Source organism: Ambystoma mexicanum, chromosome 1p, assembly GCF_040938575.1.
Source record: "Ambystoma mexicanum isolate Mex_15411 chromosome 1p, UKY_AmexF1_1, whole genome shotgun sequence".
Classification (NCBI taxonomy): Eukaryota; Metazoa; Chordata; class Amphibia; order Caudata; family Ambystomatidae; genus Ambystoma; species Ambystoma mexicanum.
Window position 1 is genome coordinate 730441658 of NC_090921.1, and position 25602 is coordinate 730467259.

The window sequence follows — 25602 nt, forward strand, 5'->3', positions numbered from 1 at the left end:
CAACCCAGTGGCCTTTAAACTCGATTTACCATCCAACATGCGGATTCATCCCGTTTTCCACGCATCTCTTCTAAAACCAGTACAACCTGGAACCAGACTGTCTGAGCCCCCAGGCCCTGTCCAAATTGATGGAGAATTAGAATTCGAAGTGAAAGACATTTTAGATTCCAAGATAGTTAAGTGGAAACTCTTCTATCTTGTTGATTGGAAAGGATATGGATCTCAGGAAAGATCTTGGGAACCCAGTAACTATGTTCACGCACCACGATTAATACAAAGATTCCATCGAAGATTCCCGCACAAACCAAAACCCCCGGAGGAAAAGGCCTTGAGGGGGGGGTACTGTCATGATGCCTACCTCCAAGGAGCCAGGCCGGGCCAAGCAACCCCAGAGGCAGACATCATTTTCCCCAGGGAAGTCTCAGCGGGCCCAAGTCGGGGCCCTTTGGACTCAGTCCTGGTGCCTTAGGCGCCAGGCTCATAGCGGACCCCAGTCCTGGCGCCTCAGGCGCCAGGCTCATAGAAAAGGATGTGTGTTTAAGTGCTTGGGTGCACACTTACCTGATGCAGACCTTGCTGCTTCATCCAGGCCCTCTTGAGGCCTGAATGGGACTACTTTACCTGTAGGACTACTTCACCACCCGGGTGTGGTCGGGGAAGGATACATACCCGATTGGTGGAAGGATACATACCAGGAACTTCTTCCAAGGCTATTTAAACCCCACCCGAACAGCCACACGTGCTTCGCGTTGTTCTGCACCTAGCAGCTGGACGCTCACCGTGTCAGCTCCTGCATCCTGACTTCAGCCACGCCTGCCAGCACCCTGGAACACCTGCAAGGGGAGAAAGGAAGAGAATAGGAGAAGAAAAGCCCTTACCTGCTAAATCTGCATCCCGGAGTCATTTCTCCAACGGCCCTGAAAAGGAAGACATCATTTTAAAGGCATTTTGTTTCGATCGCTGCAGCGCTGCATTTTACTCTCCTTTGCAAGGCGCTTCCATCTTCAGCAGCGATCTTCCGGATTCAGCTACGCCCCGGCGCCTAGAGGAAAAAAGACAAGAACAAAGGTGAGAGGGAGAAAAGGAATAAGGAAAGCTCAGTTTCCTTTTAAGTCTTACCTGTTGGATTATTCCCACTGCATTTCGGGTCCTGCCGCTTCCTGGCATCTCCGGACCCCGGCCCCTATGGGGAAAAAAGACAAAGACATTGAATGAGCGAATGCAAAGACATTACCTGAGCGCTCATCCAGAACTGTTTCACTTCGGGTCGGCGCCATATCTCCGGCACTCCGAACCCCGGCCCCTAAGGGGAAAAAGACAGAAGCATTAGCGCTTGCTGCAATTAGACAACGAACATTATTATTAAGCTTGAACTTTTGAACAGAACTTTTACAGCGCCTTACCTGAACAGTCAAGCTTACCTGAACTCCCATCAATCCTCAATCCAGTGAAGTAACTGGGTTTCAACGCGCCCCTGCATCAGAAGCAGGATGGAGAGCTCCAAACCCTAAAGTGAGGCTTCACGGGGAATCGTGGAGGAGGTATCGTGGAGGGTTGGAAGGGAGTGGGAGGCTTGAGCATTGTTCCACAGTTGGTAATACTCCCTTTTCACGCACAGGAGGGTATCCAACGAGCCAGGGAAGCCAGAATAGAGGGGCCCTTCCTGTCCATCTTCAGAGTTCTGCGCCTTCGACGCCGCGCCTCCGTGGGAACCAGGTGAGCGTTACAATAACTATCACATGATCTGACTGCACCCTAAAGAAAGTAATGCGAATACAAATATGACCATATCCCGAGAAAGTACAGTAATAAAAAAAACAGCAAAACAATAAGTGTTGATAACCTTACTGATTCTCTTCATACACAGAAAGTATTGCTGTCTTTCAGTGTGTATTTTCCTTATGTATATGTTTCATATGCTGTGAGTGCACCCTAAGTGAATTATTGTAAGACCATATTAGAAGTATAAGTGTACAAATATAGTACTTTTTGAATTTTTTCTTCCTAACTATTACTGGCCAAGATATATCACTAAAGGAAAAAAGAGCGAGTCAGACATGTGATGTCATCAGTGATGTCATCAATGACATTTGTGATTTCATTTTTGATGTCCTGGGTGTTAGTCTTAGCAATGCATGGTGGTGGCGCGAGTTATGGTTGCTTAGCTTACCATAAACAGGGAATTTCAGGGGGTTTTCGGTTTTACTTTGAACCATATCGTCCCTTTAACAAAGTTTTTTTGTTAAAGGGACGTTATGGTTCCGTGCCCTGTCCGTGGAGCGAACAGGGAAGTGTGTCCGCGGAGCGGACATAGATATTACAAATTTTGTTTGCCTTATGTTTTGGTCATTTAAAAACAAAACTACTGCACGGATTTACACCAAATTAACAAACGCACGCTTTCAGGACCAAGCCGCTGCTCCTGCTGCAAATTTGGTGAAAATCCATCAAGCGGTTTGGGCTGTAGGCGTGAGCAAATTTTTTCCCATTATTATCTATGGGAAGAAAATTAAGTTTTGGGACCCCCCCTACAACTTTGCCCCTCCCGGACCACACCTCACCAAACTTTGCATAAAAATTCAGAGTGGGCCATACACTTTTTTTTGCAAAGTTTGGTGAGGATTCGTCCAGGGGGAGCGGAGTTATAAGCCGCCCAAAAAGTGCTCTTCCTATGGAAACAGCAACTTAACCATAACTACACAGCCACTACTGTGGCCGTGTAATATTAATATATATATTCAATGAAAAAACTTTGTTAAAAGGACATTATGGTTAATTTGCACCAGTAAAAAAACTATGAAATTCAATGAAAGTCCTTAGTGCAACTTAACCATAACGTCCCCTTAACTAACAAAAACCAATGAAATTCAATGGACAAAATGTTACATGGACGTTATGGTTAGGTTTACCTTGTTACGTTTACCTTGTCATATATTTTTAAAGTATTTTCCTTAGGGTTTGGTCTCAGCTCATGGTGCACATACATGGGGCAATAGCAGGCCTCAAACACAAATCATTTGTATATATGAAGATACACTTTAATGCTTTAATGCTAGTAACATTTTCTGATGATGCGGTTTCTTTCTTCCTTACTTTAGTTTCCCTGTATGTGCCTCTGATTTGTATGCATTGTGGGTCTTCATATATGATATGATTGTGTATAGGCGCTACATAAATAAACGGTGTTTCAAAGCGCTTCAAGGCAAGGGAGGGAACAGGGAAAATATAATGACATTCCTACAGGCCATGAGCAGTAAGGATGTGAAATTAACTATCGTACTCGGCCTGACGACATTTCGGATAGTGCAAGAGCTAAGACATAGATAAGGAAGGGAGGGGAGAGTGGGAAGGAAATGGAAACAGACAGGCGACTACTGTACTAGGCCTGACGACATTTCAGGTAGAGCCAGAGAAAAACAAAAGGTGAGGGAGAGGGGTGCAGAAAGGGAGAGGAGGAACAAAACAAGCAACTATCATACTAGGCCTGACGACATTTCAGATAGTGCTGGAGGGGAGGTGGGGAGTAAAAAAAAAAAAACAGTAATGGGAGGGTGGAGGAAACAGAGAGGTTGCTATCATATTAGGTCCAGGGACAATTCTGATAGAGTAAGTGCATAGAAGAAAGTAAGGGGAGGAGATAGGAAAAGGGAGAAGGGAAAGGAGGAGAGAACGGAGAGTAAGCAGTCAAAAAGAGTGGAGAAGCAAGAGTGGAGAGCGAATACAATCGCAGAAGTCAGTAGTATTGTTTGTACTAGCACAAGTGTGTAGTAAGTCTTGAATTGTTAGCTAGTTATACATGTTTAACATTAACCAATGACCATCTTGTTACCAACATTATAAACACAACCCCTTGTAGGGACTTTTCATCAAAATTAATTTCCCATGTGATGTCATCAAAGACATTTGTGATGTCATCTTTGATGGCCTGGGTGTTAGTCTTCGCAGTGCATGGTGGTGGAGTGAGTTCTGGTTGCTTAGCTTACCATAACTGGCGAATTTCTGGGGGCTTTCGGTTTTACCTGTAACCATAACGTTCCTGTAACAACTTTTTTCCTTTGAATTGTATAGATTTGTATTGGCGCAACTTAACCATAACGTCTGCTTAACAATGTTTTTTTCAGAGAATTCCCTGGGTTTTTACCAGTGCATGCTATTTTCCTACAACTTACTATTATCATAATTAACCCAATATAGCAACGTTTGTGTCCAATTTACAACATTTCACCTTAAAACACTTCCATTTCCCAACTTCTAGCATCATTAACACTTCTATACTTTTTCTGTTTTTTCTTCCATCGACATACACGAATGTCTGACGTCACTGTGGACCTTCCGGACAGTGCCACGTGACCATACATAGACTCAATTCCAACATTTTCATTAGCATTTTGTGTTATGCTAATGGTAATAATGTGGCGTTCATCCCCCATTCCAGGGACTGGAACGGGGGATAACAGCCCAGCAGCCCAAGTTATCGGCCCAAACGAATTGTGTGTGCGCCATGATGCCTGCGGGCTTCAGCGCGTAATAAATAAATAACGAGGGCTCCGGATCATTATTCTCCATCCAGTAAGAGACCCTCTTCCCTTTCCAGGGCAGCCTGCAGAAGGCGAAGTCAGAACCCTCTGACCATATTACCACAAGCACATACTTTTCCCTTTAAGACTTATCCTACATTCGAATAATTTTATAGCATAGCCGGTCCCAGGTGGACATGGCCACTCTTACACCATATTTCATCCCTCGCAGTCTAGGCCAGTAGCCAGATTGTCCAGGTCATGACCTTATACCATGACCCAGACAATATGGCCACTGCCCATGGCTACAGGCTATACCTCAGGCACCAAATATTTTTTGTACCTACATTATGACACTTGTCAAAAAATAAAGTGAAGTGTATGTGTGCGCCCTGATGCCCGCGGGCTTTGGCGCGTTATAAATAGATAACGAAGGCTCCGGACCATTATCCTCCAATGCAGCCCCTGCAATGGGAGATAAAGGCCATTAGTACTCCTGGTTCCCAAAGCGGGAACCTGGGGTGCTAATAAATTGATTTTTCTTCCTACCGCGGGAAGCCTGCAGCGTCACGCTGTAGGAAGGAAAATCCTTTTCCAAGATGGCCACCATGGAAAAAGCAGGCGGGGATCAGTACATAGCCCCTCTTCCCTTTCCATGGCAGCCTGCAGAAAGCGAAGTCGGAACCCTATGACCATATTACCACAAGCACATTATTTTCCCTTTCAAACCTATCCCACTTTTGAATAACTATCACATAGCCGGTCCAAGGTGGACATGGCCACTTTAGCACCATTTTTCATCCCTCGCGGTCAAGGCCAGTAGCCAGATTGTCCCAGTCATGACCTTATACCATTACCCGGACAATCTAGCCACTGCCCATGGCCACAGGCTATACCTCAGTCACCAAAGGTATATCACTATTTTTTGTACCTACATTATGACACTTGTCAAAAAATAAAACGCAGGCACGTTTGCAAAACCATGCTTTCAGGTCCTTGCCAATTCTCCTTACATGAGTTTGCTTGAAATCCGCCCATGTTTTTTTTTTTCCAAAAGTGTTAAAATGTTTGTACATACAATAGTGATATAACTTAGCCCACAGTTGACAAAATCCATTCAGACTTTACACAAACATTCAAGGTTGGGTCTATAATCTTTCTGAACCAAAAGATTTGTCCACGTTCGTCAAATGGCAACAAAGTTATAAGCCATCTAAAATTGTTGAGACCCCCTCTAATTTAGCCCCCTCTTGAGAAAATCCCACCATACTTTACAAAAACATTTATATCTAGATTTGAAATCATTTTGCAAACTTTTGAGCAGATTCGTCAAATGGCACCACATCTATAAGCCTTTACATTATTTTGGGACCCCCTCTAATTTTGCCCCCACTTTACAGAATCCCACCAAACTTTGGAAAGCCTTTCAGTACCAGGTCTAGAATAGAATTCCAGGATTTCATGCAGTTTCATTTAGTGGTGCCAAAGTTATAAGCCATCCAAGAACTGCTCCCGAACATCTGAAGTGTCCTCGAACATCACAGGACTGTTTGCGAACATCCGGACCGTTTGCAGACTTTGAAAAAAAAAACAATTTTTTGGCTTCTGATGGGCAAATCCCATCCCATCCACATGATCCCTCACCTCCACAGAGATTGATACATTTGACAAGTGTAATGTGTTTTATTTATATGTTTTTACCGCACTGTCTGCAGACATCGGCGGATGTCCACAAATCCAACATGGCGAGCATTTCCAAAATTCTGACGCACTTTACGCTCTTCACCATCCAATCAGTGGACGCGTCCAATGTCCGCAGACATCACGCCAGCCTCTAAGCCAATCGGATGCCTGTCCGCGGACCAAACAGGGATATGGGTCTGCGGACCGAACCCAGATATCACTAATTTTTTGGGATCTACTTTTTTGTCGTTTAAAAAAAAAACTACTGGATGGATTTCTACCAAATTAGCACGCTTTCGGGACCGGGCCACTGCTCCTGCTGCAAATTTGGTGAAAATCCGTCCAGCGGTTTGGGCTGTAGGCATGAGCAAAGTTGTTCTCCATTCAGTCTATGGAAAAAAAAATTGGGACCCCCCCTACAACTTCTGGCCCCCCTTGACGAAACCTCACCAAACTTAACAAATACATTCAGAGCGGGCCATATATGCAAAGTTTGGTGAGGATTCGTCCAGGGGGAGCAATGTTATAAGCCGCCCAAAAGGTGCTCTTCCTATGAGATGAGCAACTTAAACATAACTGAGTATAGTTTCACGTGATGGACTCCTCTGGCCCTTTCTGTCTACTGTCGAATCCAAGACATTGCTTGAATTGGCTCTTTGATCGCCTTCACATGGCTTCTCTATACTTGTCAGTGACTTCGAAGCCACCCCTGAATTTCCCCATGGTGCATCCAACACATCCACAGGGGGATGTGTTGGATGCAGGATCGCAGTAGTCACTTCATAATGCATCTAGGAGGCTTCCATGAATCCGCTGGAGCCCCAAATACTTGTAATAAAAAGCAGCTCCACCAATTCACCAGGTCTTTCTTGGAGCAGTTATTGGTTTACTCAGGGTTAACTATCTTTCTTTGTCTTTAATGTCATACTATCACAGATATGTCACATACACCCACCTTGCTTTCGGTAAGTCCAAAACTATTTAGAATCATGGTTTGGCATGCAGACTCTCAGGTAGCCTTTTAAGGGGAACATACTGACCCCAACAAGGATCAATTTGGTTTCTCTTCAGTGTTCAGTGCGCACAGATAACCTTTGGTTCATAGCAAGCATGAATGTGTATACCTTCAAGCAGAGTTAAGCTAAGAAAATATTCTGCTTTACCACAAACCTAAAATGATTTTGACGGTTTAACCTTGAATAGAATTGCTTATCACCATCTATCGCATTTGATACGTCTTTGACAGTTTTGGAATTACTTCGTTTCACCATAGACTTTACTTTGCACTACTCCAATCACTGTTTCTAGTTATAAAGAATGACTTCTCGACATAAATATGCCTTTGTAGCCAAGCATAAAAAGTTACCCGTTACCTCAGGTCTCCACATACAAACAGCTCAAAATGTCTTACTCGCCAATGGCTAGTGGTGAGGGCACATTTTGGAGGCCTGCCTTTGACATCGACATATGCGCTTGCGGTTGCTAGTCTCAAGTAAAAAGGATCTCAATATCTGATGTTAAATGAAGTTAAAAGAAAGAAGAGCTGCACCTTACCTGGTGAAGCGTACACCGCACACCTCACATTCAAATGGTTTTTCCCCTGTGTGCGTCCGCATGTGCCGTGGCATTTTGCCAGCGCCGTGGATAATCTTGTGGCACACAGGGCACTCCTGTGGCACCTGCGATCGCCTCTTCCGCACCAGCTTGTCGTCCAACAACTCTGCAGCAAGTGATGGATCATGCAGGGGGTTGATATATCCTGCTGCATCTAAGTCCATCGGGTCTTCATCAGACATCTCATCTGGTGGGGAAAGAGGTGGTAGTGGTGGCTGGGACAATGGGGGTGGCGTTGGTCGGTCATCAAAGGCCCGCTCCACATCGTAGCTCAGGCTGTTTTCACTGCTGACCAAGTTCAGCGGGGAGGGCTCTCGATCCTCTTGGGGAGGACTGCGATCATCCTCTCCATCTTCATCAAACATTGGGATTGGAAAATGTCGGCTCAGATACGGTGCGTTGTGCAAGATGTGGTTATTCGGCCGGGATCTTTTAACCTGCAGGAACTTGTGCTGCTTCTTGCGACGGGGGATGATACTCCTCAACGGTTCTTGTAGCCGGGGGGACAATGGCACCGGGGATGGACTAGCCCGTCCAACGGTGCCATTTTGCCTCGCTGCAAACTCAACCAGGTACCGCTCTGCCTTTTCATAGTCTACTCCATCTGCATCAGCGGAAGCCTCAGTGCCAGGCTGGTCAATGCTGCACTGCAGGATCTCAGCACAGGCCTCCACTACACAGGGAATCTCCAGAAGCTTGGCAGCACGTAGCACATCACGCATGTTTGAGTTGCTGATGGTCAATGTGGCAGTGTAGGCAAATTCCAAGAGAGCACCCAAGGCATCTGGCTGTAGAAAGTCCAGCTCGCACACACTATGTGGGATCCCAGATGATCCAGAGGTGAAGAGTTTCTTGAAATAGTGGCTACAGGCAGCCAAAACAGCCCGGTGTGTGCGGTACTCCAGACCCTGCGTCTTGAGAGTGATATCACAGAAAATTCCTCGGTGCCGCTGCTCATTTAATCCACTCAGCAAGTCACTGCTATGCTCTGGGAAGGGGATGCCTATCAACTCGTCCTCCGGGCTGCCCATCGTCACCTAAAGAAAGGGAAAGCAAATATATTTGAGTGAACACCTATATCACTGACAAAACTCATGTGCACAAAAGGTGAATGAATAACATTTGAGAGAAATAGTCAAGTACAAAACAGATAAGCAAATGACACCATGAAAGAAACTCAACAACACCAAAAGGTAGATCATTAAGGACACAAAGTAAACTGATGAGAGACTGATATATCTCTAATTCTCACGAGAAACGAATTATCTACGATTCAGAAGATACTCCAGAACTGTTCCTTCGGAAAAGCTTATCCACCCCAAACTATAAGCTTTCAACTGCTCACCTTTCAGTCTGTTATTTACCTAGTGCAGAGGAGAATGATGTGCCCTGGATCCTGTGCTTTACAAGTCCTTACATAGGTGGCTAGATAGCACACAGCAGCGGCCACCGTTTGCTCCCTCCTCCAGATGGAACCACTGAAATAGCCCCCATGATGGTACCGATTCACCTGTCTCACTCGGTCTATTGGGGCAGCCATATTCAGCACAGCCAGTCCACCTGCTGACGGCCCAGGATTTCCTGTTTAATGCATCTTGTTGGCTAGTGTCCTAAATTGTCTGTTTAATGCACCTGAAGCACGGAAAGTGCTCTCCTGAACACTCATGAAGACTCGCTCTCCAATCTTGACTCTAATCTCCCGTCTGTCCTCATTCTCCTCGATCTATCCGCTGCTTTTGACACGGTCAACCATGTCATCCTGCTCAATCGTCTCTGCGACAACCTTGGTATTACTGATCAGGACATGGCCTGGTTGACCCCCTTTCTCAGCAACCGACACCCTCAGGTCAACTGGGGTCTTTCCTCTCCTCTCTCTCTCTCTACTTGTGGTGTTCACCAGATGTCTAACCTCTCTCCCTGGCTCTTCAACCACTACCTGGCACCTCTTGCCCACTGCATTGCTACTTACTGCTCCAATTCTATGCGGATGACATTCAGCTCTCTTTCATGCTCCCCTCAGCCACCTCTTCTTCTCTCATACCATACTGCCTGGACGCAATTCATGAATGGTGTGCCACCAATGATCTCTACCTTAATGCCAGTAAGACTCAAATCCTCCTCATTAGGACACCTGCTCCTCCTTTCCGCTCTCTCACTCTCTGGCCGCCCACTCTGGGCCCTCTTCCTGCTCCTTCCTGTGAGACGAAGAACCTTGGCGTCATCTTCGACTCCACCCTCTCCTTCTCCTTCTCTCCTCACATCTCTGACGTCTCTAAGAAGTCAAACTATCAGCTGCACCTCCTCAGAGGTATTCTTCCTTTTCTCACTTTCCCCCAGAAACTCACCATCTCCAGAGCTCAGATCCTCTGGAGGCTGTACTATTCCAACTGCCTCTTTCTAAATCTTCCTGCTTCTAATCTCCGACCTTTACAACTTATCCAGAACAGGACTGTAAGACTTGTTCTTGGCCTCAAGGCCAGGGATTGTCTCTCTCCAGCCCTGAAATCTCTTCACTGGCTCCCGGTGGCTGCAAGGATCAACTTCAAGACCCTCTGCATCATCCACAAGGTTTTCTGGGACCTGGGACTGCTCTACCTCAAACTTTCTCTTGAAAAGCATCTTCCTTCTCGAGCTCTCCACTCATCCAGCTCCAGCTCTCTGAGGGTAATAAGCTTCTCCAAGTAGAGAGTTGGGGGCAGATCTATCTCCTCGGCTGGGGCCTTCCGTTGGACCAGCCTCCCTGCCCCTCTCAAACTTGGCAGAACCACCTCCAGTTTGAAAGCAACTGAAGACCTTTCTTTTCGCTTCCGCTTTCTCACTTCCTCTCCCCTGCTGATGCACCAGACTGCTCCGCACACTGGTTCACCTGGTCAACCTCTGAACTCAGGCTCCTGCATGCCCAGTTGCCCTTGCACTGCCTCCAGGCTCCCCAGCACTTAAGGGTCTGTATCTGCAACCCTTCTCTCTGTACTCATCAGCCACCCACAGGTTGCACTGCTGAGGTAACTGCACTTTCCCTCTACCCCCTGGCATTTCTCTCCTTCCCTCTTCCCCACACTTGCCCGATCTGAATGACAAGGCCTAGTAAGATCGTAATTGTGTCCTCTCTTTGTTTCCCCCCTCGTCTTGTCGCACCTAAAAACACTTGTGTACAGGTGCGTTATAAAAGCCATATCATCCTGGTCGCTATTTGCCCTGGATTTGTAATGCAGCTTGGTGCTTCGAGGCTCTTTAGGGTCTGTTTAATAGATCTTGGTCACTAGTGACCGTGTATCACTGGGTTGTGGATGCAAGTCACCCTGCATTACATGTGGCCTTGGATTGCCCAGATTACTGTTACTAGTAGCTCTATACTGGTGACTTAATGCATCTTGGTCACTAGTGGCCGTGTATTATTGCATATGGGCTGCTAGTGGCCCTGGAATGCTTTTTTTAATGCATCCTAATCACTAAGGGCTTTATACTGGTTTATTGAATCTTGGTCACTTAGTGGCCCTGGAGTATTGCATCTTGGTTGCTAGTGACCCTCAATTGGCCATTTAACGCATCTTGGTTGCTTGTGACTCTGAATCGCCTAGTCAATATATAGGGGTCGCTAGTGGTCCTTGATTGCTGCATTTTGGCTGCGAGTGGCCCAGTATAGCCTGTTTAATGCATCCTGGCCGTTGTGGCCATGGACGTCTATTTAATGCATCTTGGTTGAGGATGGCCCTGTATTACTGCAATTTTAATGCATCCTGATCGCTTGAGGCCCTTCATTACTGCACATTGGTTTCCAGTGACCCTGGATTACTTGTTTGAACTGAACTTTGGTCACCAACTAATCGCTCTCACCCTGCCACCTACAGTGCTCCATCCAGTCACACTACATTGGCACGTCTCCCCCTCACTGTACTTTCCACTCTTCCTATTGTTAAAACACTGCTCTCTTCTCTCACTCCCTCCCTCCCTCCCTCCCTCCAGGTCTTTTCGTCCTTGTCTATCACGCTTACCTCTTCCAACCTCATCCCCCCACTTCTTATTGCACCCCTGCCTTTTGTCCCCGTTAAGATGGATTTTCAGAATCAGCCATCTGGACAGATTCTGAGATACCACCCTATTCAGATGAACAGGGACAAACACTAATGTCTACCCAAACTAACTGGGTAGTGTGACTGGACAGCAAGGCTTAGACTTTCAAAGTGTGAGAGTGGGGAAGGGTTAAGTTAAGAACACACAGAGCTTTCTTAATAAGAACATGTTTGGCCGAAAATATACAATTAGAGTTATTTATTTAGGCCTTGGACAACTCTTCAATTAAAAACAGCAGGTAAGAACTACACCAGAACATTCACTACTACAATATACACATTCACCATGATGTGCTCTGCTAAGAGCCCCAACACTTCCCTTTTACAGTTAGAAATACTTTTCAATAGGCTGTAAGTATAATAAAGCGAGCACAAATAAATAGAGCCAGGTAAGTAATCAAGGTTTTGAGAACCAATAGGATGACAAGAAAGAATTTCGCAAACACCATACCAAGTAGCAAACACCATACAAAACCTTAGAAGCAGGTTCTAAACTTATGTCCCTCCATATCTAGAAAAGAATGGGCTTATGGCCCTTTGAGTCACCAGTCCCAATAAACGTTTCTCCAGGAGGCGAAGAGTCTGCTTTGAGAAGTTGCACAAATGTTGAAGCTGTAGGGTTTTGAAGTTGAGTAAAAGCAAGAGGAATGTCTTTAGTAGAAAATCTCTGTATTCCAAGATGGCAGCCGGTAGAGGACATGTATGAGAGTCTCTCCCCACCGGGCCGCATTAGCAGCAAATAAATAAGCTACGTGGAGCGGTATAAAAAATTTCCCTGCGGAACTAAGACGAAGAGGCGAACGGTGGACGAGATCAGATGCTTGACATGAATGGAGAGCAGCCACGAGAAAACTTCCAAGACTCCCTGTGCAGGGAAGGCAGGCAGGGAAGCCTCAGGAGCCGGGTCTGAGGTGGGAGGAGAAACCCTCGCCCGAACACAGAGAGAGCGCCGCACAGCGGTGAGTCAGGCACTGGGAGATCCAGAGTGAGAGGCTGCGGGCAGGCAAAGAGGGAAACAAGGAAGTATCCCTCCCAATGTGCAGAACCCCACTGAGAAGGGGAAGGTGATCAAGGAGAGAAACTCCAGCAAACAGGCCCAGGAAACCAAATAAGGGGACCAGCAGATTTAGAGCGGAAACCCGCCCTGCAATAGCAAGAAAAGGCCATAACTTGGAGGATCAGACAAGGAGAGGGAGGACCCAACCGTAGGACTGAGACCATAAGGAAGAAAGCCAGGAAAGTCGCGGAGCAGATGGAACACAAGGGTGGATCCCCCTCTCAGAACAGCAGTGAACCCCGACGGACCAGGACTCAAGAAAGGCTGTGGATATTCAGACGACAAGTGCCACCCAGAAACTGAAAGGGGACGGAGAGCGAGGCAATAACTGGGGGCAGTCACAGGGAGAGAATACCATCATCAGCCCAGAATAGGTTCACGAAATAAATTAGCAGGGGCACGCCAGCGATAACCACAACAGTGCCCACATGTCCAAGACAAGGGGGAAGGCGGTGCCGGCAACTCAACTGACTCCTCAAGTAAGACAAGAACCGAGCATTAAACAGCTGTGGAGCTCAGAAAACACAATAGATTCGAGAAGTGGAGGAACCAGTCAAAAAACGCAAACATCAGATACAAGACCAAAAGGAGAAATGGCGATATGCAAAGAAGACATGCAAACCTGGTTCAAGGAGTTCCAAGATCAGTTTATGGCCTCCTTTCAAACGCAGTTTGAGACATTGAAAGAAGAAATAAAACGATTGGTACAAGAATTGAAAGTGGATGTGGCCAAGCTGGAAAAAAGAACTGATACACTGAAAAAGATGGTACAAAATATGGAAAAAGACACAAAAAAGAGAGGAAGCCCTGGGACATCTAGCGCGCCTTTCACATAATCTCGAGATCCAGTGCAAAGACCTGGAAAATGTGTCACGAAGATCCAACATCAGGATTAAAAACCTTGCGGAAACAGTGGAAGACAGATCTGAGAGGTACGGTTCAACACGTTTTTACAGACATCTTGGCAAACAGTGTAGAGAAGTGATTCAGTTGGATCGTTTACACGGAGAAGGCCTGCTGAGAGCGGGAGACCCGGGGGCACGGCCAAGGGACGTTTTAGTGGCAATAGCCTCCTACAGCCACAAAGAACAAATTCTGCAGAAAGCGAGGACGGAGGGTCAAGTTCGAATAAATGGGGGGGAAATACAACTATACCAACACCTTGCAAAGTCCCCGCTTCAAAAGAGGAGGGGGGCGGGGGGAGATGGGCCCAGTGGTGACATATTTGGCGACAAAGCAAGTAAGGTATAAATGGACATTTCCGTTTGGCATACTGTTCACATGGGAAGGACAACATAGAATCACGACATGTGAGGAGGGAGCACAGATTTTTAACCTACAAGAGGAGAGAGAAGAAGGCTGCAACAGAGGACGCAGAAAACTGTGGGAATGGAAAACCTTTACGAAAAAGGGAAAAACTGGTCACAAGGAATGAAAAATGAAACGAGGACACACGACCAAGAATAACAGTACAATAGACAAGAGCAGAGGGGAAAGTGGACACAAGCTACACCCCATGAAGGGGGGAAGACTAACACATATTCATACGCATGCTGACGAGGGGTACAAGGGGTGCACAACTTGGAAACCTTAGTGGGGTTTAGCATTCCCCACGATGACTTCTCTGGGTTGTCCGGAGGGCCAGGCCCGACAGACACCATCCAAGCGGTCATAAGAACCTGGGCCCTCCTCAGGGAAGAGAAAGGGTGGTGGGCACCAAGTTGGGGGTTGTTGGTGAGAATTGGGGAAGAAGGGGGGATAGGGAGATCATGGGGGGATGCCAGGAGGGGTAAGGATTCGAGAAGCAGGGGGAGAAAAGATGGAGAGCACTCAAATGAAAGATCTTAAGGTACTTACATACAATGTAAAGGCACTGAATACCCTGGTTAAGAGTAAAAAGATGGAAATTGTTCTGCAGGGAGAAAAATTCGATATTCTCATGTTTCAGGAGACACACATATGCAAAAAAGATAAAGGGAAAGCACGAATTAGAGGGTATGCTCAACTGCATCAGGCAAATGCGGGAGAAAGAAAGGCGAATGTATCGATAGCATTCCAGGATGGGCTAGGAGCACAAATCCAGGACTATATGGTGGATAAAGAGGGGCGTTATATATTCTTTAATGTAGCAATGGGAAGGCCACATGGTCACACTGGCCTCAGGGTACGCCCTGAACACAGGCCAAGATGGATTTTTGAGAGAAGTCCTATCAAAACTAGAGAATTTCAGGGGGGAGATATTATATTAGCGGGGGATCTCAACATGGTTCCCACACAGGATAGAAGCGGGAATACGTCACAGGGAGTACTGGGCCCCATCCAAGGCATTACAGCGGAAAATTGACACATTAACCCTCCACGATATTTGGAGAGTATCAAGGGGACAGGAGCAGGGTTTTACACACTATTCCCATGTACATTCCTCCATGTCTAGAATAGATTACATTTGGACCTCCACAGTGCTACTGGGAAGGTGTGAGACATAGAACTGGGATCAATCTCATTATCAGACCACGGCCCACTATGGATGCGCATTACCATGAATAATAGGAAAACGGGGCTCTGGAAATGGAAATTCCCCACAGAGCTCCTAGATGACCCGATCCAGGTAGAAAACATTAGAGAAAAGATCGAGCAATACTTTAGAGAAGACGAGACAGCGCAGGTGCCACAAGAAACAGTATGGGATGCATTCAAGGCAGTAATGAGGAGGGACATGATAGCACTCAAGGCAAGGAGGGATAAACAAAGAGGCCAGTGGGAAAAGGAACTCGAGGGAAAACGGAGTGAGATCCAGGATGAAATGTCAAAAAACCCAAGCAATAAATTAAGAAAGGCATTAAGACATTCAGGGTCAACTGGAAGCACTCCGAATGAAGCGGGCCGAGAAGGGCCTACTGTATCTGAAACAATGGCACCATGTCAAAGCCAACAAAGTGGACAGACAGCTGGCTAGGCAGCTACGGGACAAAAAGCGCACACCATCATAAAACTACAGAACAACCAAGGGCAGGTAAAGACGGCAAATGAGGATATAGTGGAAATCTTTAGGCAATATTATCAAGCGCTTTACACATCGGACTACCCATCAGAACATGAGCAGGAGGTATATCTGATGAAGCTAATGCTGCCACAGATATCAGAAGAAGAAAAGGGACTCTTAGTAGAAGAAATAACGGAGAAGAGGTAAAAAAAAACATTACAGACCTTTCATTAAACAAAGCTCTGGGCCCCGATGGATACACTGCGATCTTTTATAGAAAATATCAGGATATCCTACCCCCATCCTTAAGAAATGGTTTAACACATTCAAGGCTAAATGTGCCACTACCCCATCAACGAATGAAGCCAAATTGGTGGTGTTCCACAAACAGGACAAAGATCCGATACTCCGAGTCATATCGTCCAATAGCGTTAACAAACCTTGACACAAGACTATAAGCACAGATACTAGCAAACAGACTTATTCACGTGCTACCAAAATTAATAGGACACAACCAATTGGGCTTCATACCTTCTAGGAAAACATTCAATAATATGCGCAGAATAGCCCACCTAATAGAGAAAATAGGAGTGACACAACATCCAGCAATCTTAGTGTCATTAGATGCAGAATAAACGTTTAATATGCGGATCAGTAGGGCCCATTCGACACTGTCAGAGCAGATGGGCTTCAGGGACAAATTCACTCAAATGGTGTGGGCTACTTATAACTCACCTGGGATCTGCATCGCCCTTAATGAAATAGTTACAGAGAAGGTAACATAGGGATGGGGCACTAAACAAGGCTGCCCTCTACCTCTGCTGCTTTATGCACCTACTTAGAACCTTTACTGGTTAGGATTCAGGAGACAGACTAGCGCAGGGGAATACAAATGCCGTAGGAAACACACAAAGCAATCGCATTCACAGACGATATGCTAGTAACATTGACAGACCCAGATCAATCACTCCCAGTATTAATGAAGGAACTCGAAAAATATGGCGCAATATCAAGATTAAAAATAAATGGGCAAAAATCCGAAATCTTGAACCTTTCGGAAGACGCTGGAAGAGATGGATAGGCTGGGAACAAAAATGAAACTAAAAAACGCAGAAAAGGGTATAACATACTTAAGGATAACCCTCACAAAAGAGATAAGGCAACTGTATAGTGCAAATTACCTGCAGCAATTAGACAGAATCAAACTATCTTGTGAAATGGAACCCCCTCACAGTTGTCATGATGGGGGAGACTGGCAACGGTAAAAATGATGGTTTTAGCGAGGCTACTGTATTACTTGCAGGCACTGCAATCAGGGTCCTGAAAACCTTCTTTAAATCTCTCAACAAGGCAATATCGTCATATCTGGAAGAAAAGACCTCCCAGAGTAGCAATGTCCACACTAACAGCTCCAAAAAACAATGGGGGGGCCTAGTCCTCCCACATTGCTATAAATATTATGAGGCAGCTCAGAGATGGGTCATGAGAGAATGGTCAGTTGAAGGTTTACACAAAATATGGGCACGACAAGATAGGGCGGTAGCGGGATCACCCCTCCCGGGGCTCATGTGGCTAAATAAACAAAAACAGACACTAATGTTAAGATTAGTGAAATAATAGGGGTAGAGGTGGAATCATGGGATTCAGCAATAGAACGAGGGGTGCTCATGGCAAAACCAGCCCATTTTACCCGATGTTCGGGAACCTGGAATTTTGGCCAGGGATGGAAAAAGGGGCATTCAAGAAATGGGAAAGAGCAGGCTCCAAAAAGATACGAGACATGTTCCAGGGACATACTCTTAGGACCTTGGAGGATTGTGTTCAAGAACTTGGTCTGACGGAAAACGACCGGTTTAAATACAACCAACTGAAACACTGGCTGACTACCCTAACCATTAATGAAGCAGCTACGAGACAACAGACACCATTTGAAAACTATATAACGACCCACAATGGATCAACGAGTTCAGTTTCAAACCTCTATAGATACCTGAATGAGCAGGAAGAACTTATTCAATGGAACAACATGAAGAAATTGGAAAAAACCCTATTGGAGACAATTTTAAAGAAACAGTGGTAGTACCTGTGGAGAGACATACCAAAACTAACTTGTTCCACTCAGGCGAGTGAAATGTGGATTCAGATCCTTTTACAATGGCACTACACCACTGAGAGGATCCATGCTATATTCCCCAGGCTTCTTATCGATGTTGGAGGGGACGCAAGGCAGTGGGGGACTGGAAACACATTTGAAGGAAGTGCCCGGTGCTATAACCATTCTGGGAGGGGGTGAAAACCCAAATGCAAGGGATGTTCCAGGGAGTGTGACTGTTGGAGGACAAGATCTGGATGTGTGGGATGTGGGAACCGGGGTTGAAAACACCAACAAAAACAGGGATTCATAATCCTATTAATAGCAGCTTGGTTGGTGATAGCGCAACAATGGAAACAGCAAACACTACCCACACTCCAAGACTGGTTACAGAAAGTTTGGAATTGTATATCATTTGAGTGGGTAACATAGAATTCAGGGAGACCAAGAGGAATTTAAAAAAGACTGGGGGTCAGTACTGAGCTACCTACAAAGCGACTACATGGCCCAATGGTGCCCTCACAAGATCAGGACATAGGACATTTTGGGAACCTAAAAGAGCACATACTACCTGATGGATGGACTATATTTCTGGCAAGGGAGTGCGGCGGGGGGCAAGAGGGGAGGTGCCTGTTGGATTGATATTCTTGTATTGTACTATAAGAAAGCAATACAAATGTGTTAAAAAAAACGAACATCTCTGAATGTAAGCCCCCCCCTTAGGGAAGACCCTGGGGAGGAAATAGGCCAGAACACCACTGTTCAAGGCTAAACGAGGGCGGGATGGGGCTAGAACTTTAAGACTATACAACCCTATAGAGACAGGGCAAAACAGGTATGTTTACTCACCTCTACACTCCGTTTCACTCAAAAACAGTGGAAATTCCTGAAATCACTTCAATATTCGTTCCTTGCTTCCATTGAGGAAGCCCAAGGGGCGTGGATGAAGGTCACTTCAGGCGTCTAGTTCTTGGGTCTGGCAAGTTCACAGTTCCAATGTCCGTTGACCAGATTCTGGATAGCTGGGCACACAGGACAAACCGGCTTTGAGACCACCACTCCAGCGACGGTCACTTTTAAAAAATAGCAGAAGATGACCCTTGTGGCAAGAACAAAGAAACTGGTCCTGCAAGGCCCCTCTTCGTGGTGGAGAGCTGCAACTTCATGGAAATGCTTCTTGTTCAATAAAATGAGCATCTGAGAAGTCCAAAGTCTCAAATTGGAACAGGGACCATTGCAGCAAGGTAGATCAGGATGACGTCTGGCTAGCCCACAGGAACTGTTCAGAGTGCTTGCAGTGGCTGGATCTTCGAACACAAGTCGAGGAGTGGTGGTTTCCACTGGTCCAGGTATCGAAGTATCAATGAAGGTCTTCTTGAGATCTGCAGAGAAATGGGGCTTGGCTGGGCAAGTGAAGAAAAGGCTGCTGCTGATCTTTCAAAAATGAGTTTTGGGTGTACAGCAGAGGTCTTGGCTCCAACCATGATGTGAAGAGCAATTGCAGGAGTCCTTTTCCCCAGGATTTGGGCTGGAGTTGCCTCCAGATCACCAATTCCAAGGATCTGCACCATTCAAACTGGTAGAGGCTGGGCAATCCTGGACAAACTCTGGTCACAGACACCTGGAAGGGAAGTGGGCTGGTTCCATACAGCCCCTTCCCCCAACATCCAGCCAAGTTCATAGACTGCCACTAGATTATGAAATCAGCATGCAGGCAGCCATAATGCCAGGGCCAGCCTTTCCAAGAGACAAAGCATGGGCAGATTCAGCATGAAGAGTCCGGCTGGAAGGGAGAACCCAGGTGGATGCGGGAGATGAAGTTGGGTGAGCCCCAGAGTGCATGGATCGGCAGGTTAATTGGGGTGGGTTTGGAGCCTTACTCCAACCCTAGTGTATTTCAAGAATAAACCTGAGGTGTACCGGGTCTGAGCGCCCCTCCTATCTAAACTATTCAGATTGGAGGGACACACTGAGCTCAGGCTGCTTCCTTCGGGCCTTAAAGAAAAGCCACATCACTCCTCTCCTAAAGAAGCCATTTGATGATTCCAAAACCCTGACCCATTTACTGGCCAATTGCAAATATCCCCTTCTTGGGACAAATTGGGAGAAAATGGCTGCCCAACAACTGTTATGCTACACTGAGACAAAAAACATATTGCATGACAATCAATCCGGCTTCAGACAGGCCAACGGGACAGGATCCACCTTACTCTTCATGAGGGACTAGGAACTGCACTCAGCTGGACAAGGGCACTAATGCAATCGTCATCCGCAGGATTTCACACCATTAATCATCTATCAATGTGCCTAAAGGACTATTTTGGGTTTAATGGTCAGATCCTTGACTGGATTGTCTTCTACCGCCAGGACAGGAAGTTGCAAGTGATGTCAGTTCCATTCTTCTCCAGGCCATCTGCACTGACATGTGGTGTTCCCCGAGACCGTCCCGTCACTGTGGCTTTTTAGTGGCGACTTCGAGCCATTTGCAGACTGTGGGTCCCTACCCATACTCCTTACAGACCTACGCCAATGATCCCTAGATTGCTGTAAATCTGGGCAACCCCACTTAAAACACTGCTTCTGGATGAACCTGCTTGGCAAGTATCAATGTCTTTTTTTTTTTATCAAACATTTTATTGGTTTTCAAGGTTAAAACACCATTACAAACATCTCTCAACATTCCCAGGAGGGGACATGGGAGGGGGGGGGGTGACGGAGGGGGGAGAAAGAGGGGGCAGAGAGGGAGAAGGGAGGGAGGGCGAAGTGCCAAGGAAGGGGTGTGGTGGGAAGAGAGCAAAGTATTCAAAAGAAACAACAATAACAGTTACGAACACAGCTTCAGGGACCTTGGTCCAACAGACCGTCAAATTCAACATAGGATGACTTCATGACACAGGGTGCTCTTAACAGTCAATATTTCCCTTTCGGTGGGTCTCACACAGCCTCAGCGGCTACAGGTTTGCCCTTGGCCTTCAGCCATCCTCTTCCCATCTTCTCCATATTTTCCCTGCCTTTTGGGGGCTTTGTACACCCGGTGCTCCATTACCGCACATATGTCCACGTCCGTGACCCACTCACTGATCATAGCTGGGTGTGCGCTCCGAGCCCCACAGTTGTGCAATGTCCGCCTAAGGACTGCAAACGCGGTTGACCACAGCAGTTTCTCATAGCGAGATAAGTCTGTTTCCCCGGACACCCCCAGGAGCAATTGTTTCGGGCACCTCTGTATCGTCTTTCCCAGAATGTTAGACAGTTTATCACAGCATTTCTGCCAGAGCAACTGAATATTACTACATTCCCACAGGATATGAAAAAAAGGTACCTTCCTCTCGCTTGCAGCGTAGGCACCTTGTGTCTGCGGCCCTGCCCCATCGGAAGAGTTCTACTCTCGGGTAGTAAGTGCGATGCAGGATCTTCAACTGGACGAGTCGGAGTCTCGAAGAGATGGTGGTTTCACGCGGGTACATCAGGGCCTCCGTCCAGTCTTCCAGGAGGAGTGGGCCCACGTCTCGTTCCCATTTTGATTTCAGGCTGGATAGTTCTGATGTTGCGATGGAAGTTATTACAGTGTACATGGTGGAGGTGACCTTCCGCTCTACCCGATCCAGGCCTATGTTTCGTTCAAGCGGGGAGCTTTCGGGCAGGTCTTGTGTGGTCCGTCGGTGGGTTGTCCAGGCGGGATTTAGCTGCATGTGGTGGAACCTTTCTGTGTCCGGCAGGGAAAACCTCTCTTGCATCATCTCGAATGTTGCCAGGTTGTCTTCCTGTACCACATCTCCAACGGTAGAGATTCCACGCTGGGTCCACTCGGGCCATTTCGGCAGTTTTCGTACTTCGGGTAGGTTGCAATTGTTGCACAACGGTGGGGCCAGTGTTATTTTCCCGCCCCACCCCAAGAACCGAAGCGCTTCCTTCCAAATTCTTGTTATGTGGGATGCCATGTCAGATTTCGGAGGGCGGTCCAAGACTCTGTAGAGGTGCTCTATTGGCTTATTTGTAGTGTTACAGTGGAGGCCCTTGATGTGCGGGAGGCTCCCGTCACCATGAAGCATGTCGTTTACCACCTCCATCTGGCTGGCCCAGTAGTATGATTGCATCGTGGGCAGCCCGATTTCCCCCCCCTCCCAGACGGACCTCTGAAGGGTGGCAAGAGCAATTCTCGGGTGGCCTCCTTTCCAGAGCAGTTTCCGGAGGGTGCATTAGATTTTGTGGAAGTCCCGTTGGTCGATATACAATGGCGCATTTTGCAGGATGTATAGAAATTTAGGGAGGGCGATCATTTTAAAAAATGCTGCCCTACCCATCAGTGTCAGTGGCAAGGAGATCCAATGGCGAGTGTCGTCCGCAAATTTTGCCACCAAGGGGGAAAAGGTTCAGGGCAGTATATTCAGTAAGGTGCATTGTAATGTGTATCCCCAGGTATTTGAACTGTTCCTTCTCGATCTGGTAGGGGCTGGTAGCCAGACTCACCAATGGGGTGTTCCCTATAGGGAAGAGGATGGACTTGGACCAGTTCACGCGTAGTCCACAGAATGCCTCATATTGGCCCAACAGTTGCACGACTCTGGGGCAGGAGGTGTTTGGGTCCTTCAGGTAGATGAGTAGGTCATCCGCGTAGAGGGATATTCTGTCTTCCCAGGTATCGGACCACCGGAAACCCTCCCAGGTTAAGTCGTTTCGCAGCAGGATCGCCAGGGGTTCGATCGCAATAGCAAAAATCATGGCCGATAGTTGGCAGCCCTGCCTTGTACCCCTTCCCAGACCACACAGTTCTGATCGCCAACCGTTGACCCTGGTCCTAGCAATCGGGGATTCGTATAGCAGCCTCACCCAACTCATGAAGTTCTCGCCGAAGCCCATGCGGCGCATTATGGTCCAGACAGCCTCCCATCTCACCGAATCGAAGGCCTTTTCAAAGTCAATTGCTAACAGGGCCAGTGGTCCCTGTATGCTGTCGGCTCTTTCCAAAGCCGCGAATAGTCTGCGGAGGTTCATGCGAGTTGATCTTTGTGGCATGAAACCGCACTGGTCCGGGTGGATCAAGGAGGGAATTACCTCTTGTAGGCGGTCCGCTAGAAGCTTCGACAGTATTTTAGTCTCAGAGTTGATGAGTGAAATGGGCCTGTACGAGCTACATCTTTCCCGAGGTTTGTCCGGCTTAGGGATCACTACTATTGTTGCTTCTCGGCGATCTGGAGGGAGAATGCCCTTTTCACATGCATGGAGGTACATTTGCAGGATCTGGGGGGCTATCACGTTGGTACCCCCCCTTCGCCATAGCTCTACCGGGAAGCCGTTTGGACCAGGAGTCTTACCGGTCTGGAGCCCAGAAATGGCGGCTAGGATCTCATCCTCAGTGACCTCCCGCTCCAGTCGTTGCCGCTGCGCCTCATTCAGGGTAGGGGTTTGAATTCGGTCCATAATCGTAGCGTCCATCGGGGTTGCGGATTCACTCTATAGCTCTGCGTAATATTCCACGAAGCCCTGGGTTATTTCCTGGTCCGTCACCCTTGCGTTCGATCCGTCTGCTTCAAGTCTCCGGACATGGCTGCGTCCCTGCTCCTTCCTTTCCAGCCATGCCAGCATCTTGCCAGCCTTGTCACCCGTTTCATAGATCCTTGCTCTCATTGCAGTGTGCGCTTGGCGCGCATTGTCCATCGCTATGCTTTGCAATCTTTTTTGTGCTAGTAGCAACGTCCGGTTAGAGGCCGGCGTATTTTTGTTTACGTGCCTCTCCTCTGCCTGCTTGACCTGGAGCTCCGCTTCAAGAATCTTGCTCATGTGCAGCCTCCTTTTGGCCGCCGTCCATGATATTAGTTCGCCCCTTAGCACCGTTTTATAGGCTTCCCATAGCATTTCAGGGTTTGTTGCCGTCTGTGTGTTTAATTCAAAGTATGTGTTGGTGGTCTCCTGTAGTTTGTGTACCAGCTCAGGATCTCCCAGATAGTAAGTGTTCAGGCGCCAACATGGCGGTGGGACCCTCCGGGATGTTATAAGTAGCATTTCTAGCGGAGAGTGATCAGAGATGCCTCTAGGCAGCATTTTTATTTCCTGTGCCCTATATAGGTCAGTTGCGGGAGTGAAGAAATAGTCCAGTCTGGAGAGCGAGGCATGGGCCCCCGAGTGAAAAGAGTACGGTCTAGCATCTGGGTGAAGTTCCCTCCACACATCGCACAGGTCGAGTGCGTTGGCGAACGTAGCAAGCCTAGTGGGGACTTTGGGGTTCCTATTTCGTATGTGGGATCTATCCAGGGTAACATTCATGACTTCATTGAAGTCACCGCCTAGTATCAGGCAGTCGGAGGTATCATTAGCGATTAACAGGGTAATGTCAGTGAGCAGTGATTCTAGAAGGGTCGGTGGTGCATAGATAGCTATCAGTGAAATGGATTGCCCCCATAAGTCGCCCGTCACATATATATATATATCTGCCTCCTGTATCATGGGCCACCGTGTAGAGGTGGAGGGGCAGGTTGTGTATCAAGATCATGACGCCTCTTGAGCCCATCTTGAAGCCTGAGTGAAATATCAGCTTATAGTTTGTACACCTAAATAGGGTGCATTCTGTACCTGCAAGGTGTGTCTCGGACAGGAACACTACGTCAGCCCCCCGTCTATTCAAAAATTGGTGCACCAGGCGGTGCTTTATTGCATTGCCCAGGCCATTGACGTTCCACGACATGAGCCTCAGTGTTCTGAGTGTATCGACATTATTATGATACTCTGCCATGTGAGCATGTGTTGGTGGCTGCCCGGATTGTCACCGGCAGCGTTATGCGCTTGTTGGGAATATGCCCGTGGTGTACTGACAACCTTTCTGGCCATGTTCCTCTATTGGTTCGACAGGTCCCTGATGAAGCTGTGCTTAAACCCAAAACCCCATAATCCTCCCAACTAGAAGCATCGGTCGCCCAAACAAATAATCTATGGTGTCAACTGGACACCTAACATGCACTGAACTTAATATCAAATAAAAGTGGCCTTCCCCTAAGAGGAACCCGGGGGGAAGGTAGTACTCCTCTAAAGGTGATCCCGGAGGGAGTCCATGCGTGTACTACGCCTGGAATTAATTTCACTCTCAGGGGGGTAGGGTGTGTCCACCTGTGTGGACACACAGGTGGACACACACACACACACACACACACACACACACACACACACACACACACACACACACACACACACACACACACACACACACACACACACACACACACACACACACACACACACACACACACACACACACACACACACACACACACACACACACACACACACACACACACACACACACACACACACACACACACACACACACACACACACACACACACACACACACACACACACACACACACACACACACACACACACACACACACACACACACACACACACACACACACACACACACACACACACACACACACACACCTGATTTGAGTACCTCAGTGTGGTCACAGGATTTGTCAGCCGTGGTGAGGGGGTGGGGGGTTATCACCCCCCAGGTCCTGCGGTGGTGGTCGGCAAGGTTCTCGCCGTTGGTCTGGCGGAGGTCTTCGATTTCTTCCCCTATTTTTGCG

The 25602-nt window shown here is 47.3% G+C and overlaps 1 protein-coding gene across 5 annotated transcripts in view; it reads right to left on the reverse strand.

Moving 5' to 3' along the window:
* The window catches only part of ZBTB7B (zinc finger and BTB domain containing 7B), a 290026-nt gene that overhangs the window by 32175 nt on the left and 232249 nt on the right, over nt 1-25602 (reverse strand). For all 5 annotated transcript variants that reach the window (XM_069650171.1, XM_069650170.1, XM_069650173.1 and 2 more), the window contains exon 3: nt 7755-8851. In XM_069650171.1, coding sequence (XP_069506272.1) covers nt 7755-8845 — 1091 coding nt within the window. In that variant the 5' untranslated portion in view covers nt 8846-8851. The remainder of the gene's footprint in view (nt 1-7754; nt 8852-25602) is intronic.